Below are 9,973 nucleotides of genomic sequence, written 5' to 3' on the forward strand. Positions count from 1 at the left end.
CTTATATGTTGTTTATTCTGCACCTGTTGTTGCAGTGTATTTCTGCAGTATACTTGCATAAGACTAAAAAAAAACAAAACAAAAACACAGCGATACTTTAATCTCCATGTTTCCCTCTCAAGGAGGAGGAAACAGTTTTCTTTTTCACGCAGGTCTTGTGCTCTCCTTTGCTAAATACTAGTGCAGCGCCACCTTTGGTGGGAATGAGGATTTGGTGGGAATGGGGATATACTACTGTAAAAGTTTGGCGCGCTTGACCAAAGTGCAGTGTGAACGCGATCTTGGTCCGCATGGATACATGCCCCTACAACTGAGCCGATTCCCCAATCGGACCGAGTCAAGTGGACTATCCTGATGTGAATGCATTCCTAAAAAATGTGTTTACCTCTCCACCAGAGGGAAGAAAAACACAGAGCTGCATTCGATCCTAGGCTGGTTTGATCAGATTTCTATCAGAACTTTTACCAAATTGTTCCACATCTGACCGTGAGTCGTTTCTCCTGGCAAGAGACGCCTATCATCCCACAAGCTCAAATATCTTTGTTGTGGTTACCCACAATGCCCTTTGCTTTGTCGCCCTCCTCCTGTATTTGGTTCACTTGAAGTTGACCATTCAGGGGACAAGGCATTTAGCTACCTTAAACAGCTTATGCCAAATGGTGTAACTACATTTTATGTCACCATTACCCATGAAGCATTGAAAACAAAACCAACAATGACGATCCCTGTAGAAATTTTAACCCCTGGATGACTTTGGTGACTCACTGATGACTCACCACCACCTTTTCAAAAAGCCCTGCAGGAGACTTTCTCATGAAAAACCGTATGTCTGAATCAAAGGCATTTCCTCCACGGGTGACACTTGCATGAAGAGAGGACTTTACAAGTTAGTACAAGTGACAAACTGGAAGTTGAGTAAGAGGCAAGGTGTGGCAGCCAAGAGAAAGGAAAAGTAATTGTACTGACTTGCAAGTGATACGACGTTCCCGAAATCAGGGAAAAAACACTGGCAGTTGCTTCTTGTCAAACAGTGGCATTTCCTACATTCAAGATAAAAAAAAACAATATAACGTCAACATCAGACCTTTGACACAACAGAGTGTGTGCTTAAGAGCTTAGAAAGGTCAAACCAAATCCAAATTATATCCAAGCAGTTTTAAAGACTGCTAGAGGAATAAAAAACAGTGTGTCTGGCAAAATTGATCGCTCTGTCCATCTCAACAGGACACATGGAAAGGCAACCAACAACTTTCTGCTTGACGTGAGGGTGTGTGACAGCTCTCCAACTCAGCAAGCTTAGTGTTGGGCGTGCCCATAAAGCCTCCATGCTTCAAAAGACTATCAGTATATACACTGCAGTGAAGTGACCTGAGGGCAACACAACCTAAGCCTGAAACACAATATGCATTTTGTAAGAATTAATTAAAGGGTTGATGCACTCACATCACACTGCCATTGTTTACCAAATCCAGAACTATCTTACATGTCAATCTGAGATGTTATCAAATGGCCTCGGGTCAACTGTTGATCCTTTGAACCCATCAGCCCAACAGAAGTCACTCAAAGTCTGAACTGCTATGGATTTACTAAGCACTGAAATCTCTGATGTGATCGTTACTCAACAACAGCTTGAATGGATCATCCATCTTCAGAAGACAAAATTTAAGTATTTTCCCAATATTTCTGCTTTTTTTGGGTGAAAACCACAGAATGTTCCACCCGCAGAAGTGGAACGCCAGTGCAAACATTAGTGTGGGTGGAAAGTTTGTAATATTTCCAAAACCTTCTCAAACCAAATTTTCTGTGTCCAGAGATTTTTTGATGAAGTTTTCTTACTTGAACATAAACATTAAAATAATAACCAAATTCATATTCTGTAAAGGCCAAGGTGCACATAACCTGATGTGCATTATCGAATCCCAGAAACAAAAACGTCTAGATGCGTTAACCCAGCCAAGAGTCTCATGAAGTCACTCAAATTCTTGCATTGATCAAACTCACTCGTTGGACATGAAAGCAAGACATAGTACACGGTGATTAGCTCCTCTGACAAAGTGTATACATCTGGAAAGACTAAAAACAGCCCTTCAAATATGTGAGACATTCCCCTTAGATTCATCTGTGAGACATGGTTTATGTGCAGCTCAAGGTTTCAGACTGCTAAACCATAATTTGTTGCAGTAGTAGTAACTAAAGGAAAATGAGCAGATCTGCACTGAATTGGCAGTTAGGAAATTTTCCAACACAAGCTTCAACAGCATGTCTCCTGCTGCTAAACACTTTAACATTATGCTCCCCATCAAATGCAACTGAAATGCAATTGCTGGTATTTATTTGAATCATTTAGATATCAATTTCATAAAGTCACTTCAATTCATCAGAGGAGAAAGTACTGAAAAGGTATTGTAAACTATTACATTCAACCATAATGAAAGCAGGAAGATAATCAGCACCTTTCCCTGAGGCTTATTTTATACAAATCATAAAAAAATGACACTTCCTCAGTGGGTTGAGCTTAAAACTGTGTTATCTACATGCTAAGATTTATTTAAGAGGAAGCAGAGGTGTTGTGAGCTGGCAAGGCCACATCATCTCTTCCATATGTCTCCATACCTTCAGAGCTAACACAGCCCTCCTGAAGCTACTGTACTGTACTGATTCTCACAGTGATTCATTGCTTGGATAAGGTTGACTGCATCTCCCTCTCACATCCCAGAGACCAGTCCACCACCATCTAATGACTCTAACATGTACTGCTTTTTTTGCCACGTATTCACAAAGAGGAAAAAAAGGCTGCTGTCTGCAGGATATTTTTCAAGAACCGTTTTAGAAATGATTCCAATCATTCATGCTTGTCTGTTCAATGCATTCATAGTGCATAAAGAAGGATTATTCTTTCACAGAGTACATGAACCTGTTCAGTATATCCATGACAGTCTGGCTGCGAGGCATCACTGTAACTCCATCATTGTGTTCCTGTTTAAACACTCTCCTTCGTGCATTACATTCATCTCGACTGTATATTCATGGCAGTGGGAAGTGGCAGCTCGTCCAACTTTCCATAAATCATAAAGATACTGCACAAAAAGCTGAATGGAAACCACATGCAGGAGGAGCCAGAGAAAGGGACAAAGACTAAGATGCAGCGACAGGGGCAACGAGTCTGACCTACAACTGGAACAGATAAATCAGCTGGCGGAAAAGGAAAATGATCTATGAAGCTTTAACAAAACCACATGTGCAGATGTTTGTGTGAGCGCTCACGCACACGCATGCGTACGCAAAGGGATGCAGCAGCGCCAAGAAAACTCTTCCAGCTCACAGATCAGTTTATGTCTTTTTCTGTTGGCGTGTCACTGATGATTGGGGGTGACGGCCTCTTCTCTTTCAACTCTAAATTAGCTGTTTTGGTTGGTGAACCAGACGTGCAGATCAAAAAGGTCAGACATGCCCACTTAATCCTGGTAAATCTCCCCCTTCACATCTCGCCAACCCATCAGCTTCTGTGTGACAGCAACCATCACAGACACATGCCTTTGCTCTGTGCACCTTTCACCTGCCCCTCCTCATTTACGCAAAGCAGTTGTAAAAATCCTCCCAGGGCTAACATGTAATTCAGAGTAGACATCATAGTTGCAAATATGGCCAGGGAAGGACACTTGATCTACTAGTCCGTTTTTAGAAGAATGCTAATTTTGGCCACTTATGATCAAGCTCTGGGCTGGACCCACAAGCTCCAGTGTGTGAGGCCAATTGGGGTCTGTGGGTACGCATGTCTAAGGAGCAACATAAGACAGTAGGTTAGAGCAAGAGTCCAGGGTTGCTGACTAATTTCAGCCTGGACAAATTTGGGGCTGATATCATGAGACAATGTGGTGAAATGTGTCATGGAAAAAAGTTTACAAGTAGAAGTTTACTCACAGTTTCTGATTGTGCCGACTGGAGCCTAATGAAGTAAAATTCCTCTAAAGTTAGAATTAAATGAGTGTTTCCAAAACTTACAACTGGTTTTTTTTTTTTTTTTAATCCTTCAAGAAAATATCATAAATCAAAAACATTATCATCACATCACATAACCCTAGAGTTACCTTTATATCCCAAAGAATGGATACTGTATTAAATTTTTAATGTGCTATTAAAGACCACATTTATTGTTTTACTAGGGGGCCTCCTGGAGACTTCCAGGATCCCAGTCTGTAATTTGGGAACCATAAACTCCACTGGGTTGTGACAAGTTCTGGCTCAGGTGAAGCACTTCTTCAGCTGCTTGAGCAGAGGACGTTTACCTGAAACCATCAGCACTTCTCACCTGTTTGAAATCCGCCACAAACGTGATGAGCGTCCCATCTCCTTGCTTGAATTCGAGTGATATCGAGTCTCTCTCACTGTCAGCTTCCAAAACCTCCTCGGTCACCAGTCCGTCGGCGAGTCGGACCCGGACCCGCAGCTCTGAGCCGAGTCCCACAGCGACCAGCAGCACCAGGACGCACAGACGGGTCAGTATCCGAACTGAAGCCGCAGAGAGGAAACTCGCCAACATCCCCGAAGACGCAAAACCGAATCCGACAGAGTAAATAATCGAAGCGAAATCCGAAGATCCGCGTTCATATCCCCAAATTCAGCTGTGTTCTTGGACTTTTTTTTCCCCCTTAAATGCCCACCCCCCCTACCCCACATATAGAAAGTGGGGAGTTGTAGTCCACAGGTCACTGCTCCATATGGTACCGTGTGTGCCACAACTTCACAGAACTGCAAGCACAAGTCATGGACAGTCACACGGCCATAACCCTTTCCTAAAATCTCTGCTTTTCACTTCTGGCAACCTACTTCAATTCAAAGTCTGTCTCTCCGGTGCTGCTGTTAGTTCCCTCCCTCTACAGCGGACAGTCCGATGATGGCACGTTGCTTCTCATTCTGCTTTGTGTTGATATTCTTTTTTTTTTCTCCCTCTTTTCCCTCCTCCTTGTGAAATTCATGCAACCCCGTCACTTCCTATCGCTTTGGTATCCCACTTCTGGGCCGGCCTCCAAACTTTGTGCAGTGTGCGCGCACGAGTGTGAGAGAGTGAGCGAGTGTGGTGTTGATAGTAAACTCTTAAAGCCATACCACCCTCTGAAAACTCTGCCCATCCCCCCTAAAGACCTCATGTGATCCTCCGGCACGCCAGCAAGTAGGCTAATAATACCCCCCAACAATCATAAGAAAGGTGCTGTGAGGATTTGTAAATCATAGCTTTGTGGGTGTTGTTCATACCATGTAGATAAACAGAAGGCATGGGCAAACTAGTACCAGCACTTGCAGCTTGGGGTAAGCAAATTTATATCTATTATGTATAAACACAAATCTCTTCGAAACAATTATTAATGTACAGAGATACAGAAGATCATTCCTGCCAGCAGCCATCAGCCTCTGGAACAAGACCTCCTCAAATAAATTATTATATACTATAAATACTGAATTTCCCTTTGGGGATTAATAAAGTATTTTTCATTTCATTAATGCTATTTATATGAGATGTTTTGTTAGGTTTAGATATAGAAAATGCAAGTAATTTATCCCAAAAATGTGTTTTTTTTTTGGCACATGTGTAGAGCTGACAGATAAATTCTTCAGAATGAGCTTCTTTGCATTTCAGACATGATTGTGGCTTGATTGCATCCAAATTGGATTACGCAATTTGAGTGAAAAATAGCACCTCAGGCTGTCAACCAAAGCTGGGATCCTTCACTGACTGCTATTTCCCCTCTAAATTATTTGACAGTGTAAGAGTTATGAACGTTGTCTGTGTGCACCCGCTGCTTTGTGCTCCCACTAATTCCTCTGCAAACTCTTGTATGAATGAACTCAGTGGCAAACTGTTCTGGAATAATCTGTCTGATAATTATTGGCTGCAATGACAAAACAGTGTGGTTTTTTTTTCTCCACGGGTTTCAGCAGCACGAGAAAAAGAACACAGTTGTTCCTTTTATTCTTCTCTTCTGTGTTATTTAATTTGACCATGTCCTCAAGGAAAGTATGACACACACAAAGTGGGAGCAGCCTACACAGATAGAAAAAAAAAAAAGCCCACCTGGAGTGAGATCTCAGATTCACTAGAAACAAACGCTGCTGCATATGTATGTATGCTTGCGTGTGTGACATCTTGGCTGTTATATTTATTAACTGATGCACTGCATTCTGGGTGGGCTGAGTCCCAGATCGGAGGCTCCATGTGTTGCGCTGCTGGGACCCAGAGGTGGTCGCTCCAGTGAAGAGGAAAGCAAACAGAGGGGTCATAAAGCAGAACAAACATTGTTAGGTGGGACTGGCAAACCAAGCTGGGCCCTGGATCCTAATAGATTTGAGTAGTAGAGGTCAGGCAAACACACCCCTTTGTGATGGAGTGCATCTCAAGCATTCACCAGCTACATCTCAGTTAGGGCTTTCAAACAGATGGAGTTTTGGGCCAAGAGTCAGTTTTAAAATGCATGTCTTATTTCTCTAACTTTTCGCCTGAATTTAATGATTTAATCCATTCTTGAGTGTTTGCAAATTTTATAATCTTGCTTTACTTTCCATTTGTCGCAGCGATAAACTGCAGCAACAACAGTTTTAATGCTGTTTTTTAAAATGATGTGCCTGCTTGTTGCAGTCGCGTCAGAAACACACACAGCAGCAGTCCAAAGTTCAGCTGCTTCATGTGGCCGCTTGCCTGCACTGACTAAAACAGATATCAAACACAGACACAAGCTATAATGTACAAAGTGTGTTTATGATTAACCAGCACGTTGCTCCACAATGATTAGTGGCAGGTTATCTATCTCTGTGTCACTGGTTTTAGAATGACAATGAGTCAGAAAAGGGGGGCATTTGTTCAACATGTGTGACATTGTGCATGTTTAGTCTTGTATTATTTAACTCTAAGTACATATAAATAAATGACAGAAGATGATTTTGATGCTGATGTATGTTTTGATGACAACCTCAACACTGTAGTCCGTTTAAACATTTGACTCAACTACAAATGTCAGTAAATTTGATCGTTCTTTCATAAACAATTCAAGCTATGGTTATCACTCAACTATGCCTTTTAGTCAAACTATTTTCCCTGTCAGTGTAAAAACACAAGTTAAGAATCAGTTTGTGACAACATGTCATTTTCATCTTGTTGTGTATAAAAAAACTGACCTATAAGCAAATATAATTCCATCTGTTATCAATCATATATAATTGATAATGGTGGAAGATACAAACGGAGGTTTGTATGAACCAAATTGTACTTAATGATTGTCTGAGCCTTCAAAATAAGGAAACATCTGAGTTACATATGTGATATCTTGTAAATAACACATTTTATCTGTATGTTCTGTCTTAATCTAACGCTAACATATAGGCCTAAACCTAGGCTTCATCCCAAATAGACTTGTTAATATATTTTGCCAGACTTAGATTAATGGAAGTCCAATTTTTCCCATATTTTCCAAAATTCTTGGAGAAAATGTTGCAAATGAATTATGTCACCATTTGCATATAAAACAGACAATCATCTCATAGCTGCTAATTTAAAAAACGTTTCCTGTAAGATGTCAGTGCTGTATTTAATAATATTGATGATAATGTTTCACAGGATTAAAATGAAAAACACACCAAACCATTTTAAATCTCAGTTTATGCATGAAGACATTTGACAAAATTTAGCAGTGTTGGTCATGAAGTCATCCAAGGATGGAGATACACAACATTCTTGTTTGCCATTGGCATCAAAGTAAAAAAAACTGTGAAAAGTTTAATTGCTATGCAGATGACACTCAGCTATATGTGTCACTAAAACCAGATTAAACAAATCTGTTAATCTACAAATCTTGTGTACATAGAGGACTGGATTACCTACAATTTACTCCTTCTAAATTCAGACAAAGATTAGATTAGATTAGAGGGTAACAAGCGCCTAAGAACTTGTGCAACATACTATCTAATCATAATCTTAGCCTTTCTTCACTGGCTTTATGTTAAATCCTTTTCACATACAAAGCTGTTAATGACCAAGCTCCATTTTAGAAATCTCAGAAATTTTCCATCACTACAGAGCAATTCACAGTGCAGACAGTGCAGTGGTTCCTGAAGTTTCTAAAAGTAAAGTCGGAGGCAGAGCTCTTAGTAAGACTCCTTTCCTGCAGAATCAGCTCCTTTCAGTCTCTCCAACCAGCTTGTATATATTTTCTCTTTTAGTAGCTTTCTTCAGACATGTCTGGCTGCAGGGCAGCATGTTTCTGATCGGCAACTGGGATCATTCTGACCAGCATTTGTTGTTTTAAACACCTGTGTGTATCCCCATTGAGCTGAAGCAGATGGCTGCCCTCCTATAGCGTCAGTATCAATGGATGTTTTTACCCCACAAAAGACAATTTGTGGTCATTTTTTGTCATTCATTGTTCAAAGGGATAAGTGTTGGCCTTTTTCTGTTATCGTCCTAAACTTTAATTTAATACAGAAAATAAACTAAAAAAATAAAACTGAGTAAAAACCAAAGTATTCATTTTTTTCTGTGACTCTAAAATTCATTGCAACTTTCTTGACTGGTCCAGCCAAGAAGCTGTTTGCATTCCTCGAGGCAAACCCTGTGAAATAGACACCCTGGTCTTGTCATTTCAGTCTCCTGTAGACTTTCCGTGCGTTCACTTTGTCATCCTAAAAACACAGCTGCAAGGGTTCATTATCTTAAATTTAATCCAGTTGTCTTTGTGATGTTTGTGAAATAAAAAAGCATTTTTATTTTTATCTCAGTTTTGTCTACTATCTCCCAGCAGCAGTGGCAGGAAAGTTTGAGGTGTATCTAAATGTCCATTTAAAATGTTCCTATAACAGGTAATGATTTTGATTTCATAAAGTATTAGGCTAGTGGATCTAAAACACATTTCAGTCTTGAATGAATGAAGTAGAAAATGCTAAAATCCAAACTTTGTCAGAAAAAGTAAAGAACGAGTTGAATTAGAATATTAGCAAATGTGGTTGTGAAATAATCCTCACCAGCTTTAGATCCACACTTCCACTTCCACTTTTACGGCTTGGAAATATGAAGAATTACCACCCTTTGATGAAGATAGGAATTTATTGTGTTGATTTGGGTTTGACTAAACTGACTTGTAAATACTGCATTCCTGGCATGTGTGTAAGTGTGTGGACTTGCACAAAGCGAGGTTAAAATGGTTACATTTGACAAGGGATTTGTGCCACCCAGACTGAGGTTTCCATCAAAACAGCAATTTTTGCTGTGAACTAAAAGCTTAAAAAAAAAGAAAAAAAAGAGGGGTCTGGCTGCGCTGCAACTAATCAGGTTTGTCATATTTCAGATAAATGGTTTGGTTTGGATTAATAGCATCTGGAATGCTTTTCTCGCACACATATGGAGAAACTTCAGATAGAGAAAGACAATATTGACACTGTGTGCTGATTGCCATCAAATACAGTTGTGCAGTATTACTCCTATTACTCCCAGTATATATATATATATTTTTTCTTCTGTAATGGTCTACTTGAACGAAGTATTCAGAAGTAATCACAAAGCCTCCAAAATCAACAAGCTGAGGGTTTCACCTCTGCAGCGCTGCAGGATGAGGACAGACAGTGGGGGAGAGCCAAGCTCTGTGGTTGATCTGTAGCTGATCTCTCTCCCACACAGATGCCAGAAGTCTTAATGTGTTTATGTGTGTGTGTGTGTGTGTGCTTCAGTATGAGCAGTATTTACATTGGGACTGGGAGAGCTGAAGCTGCTTTCCAGTCCTCTGATGATATTTTCATATCCTTGTCTCCCTCCTTTTCTTCCCTCTGTTTAACTGCTTTGCCGACAGTGTTAAAGCAGCGGCCAGCTGCCCTGCGAGCTCCCTGCTGTTGGCTGACTGGAGATATCTCCTTTCACACTTAAGGGTTCAGGGGCCACAGTAACCCATTTGGTGCACAGGCATGCATGGAGGAGCAGAGGAAGAGTTGGATGATG

At 40.6% G+C, this 9,973-nt stretch overlaps 1 protein-coding gene across 1 annotated transcript in view; it reads right to left on the reverse strand.

Annotated features, from left to right (window-relative positions):
• The window catches only part of oafa (OAF homolog a), an 18,622-nt gene extending 13,987 nt beyond the window's left edge, over positions 1-4,635 (reverse strand). The window contains exon 1 of the mRNA XM_079246972.1: positions 4,310-4,635. Coding sequence (XP_079103098.1) covers positions 4,310-4,540 — 231 coding nt within the window. The 5' untranslated portion in view covers positions 4,541-4,635. The remainder of the gene's footprint in view (positions 1-4,309) is intronic.
• Positions 4,636-9,973: the final 5,338 nt, after the last annotated feature.

Source organism: Telmatherina bonti, assembly GCF_933228915.1.
Source record: "Telmatherina bonti genome assembly, chromosome: 9".
Taxonomy (NCBI): Eukaryota; Metazoa; Chordata; class Actinopteri; order Atheriniformes; family Telmatherinidae; genus Telmatherina; species Telmatherina bonti.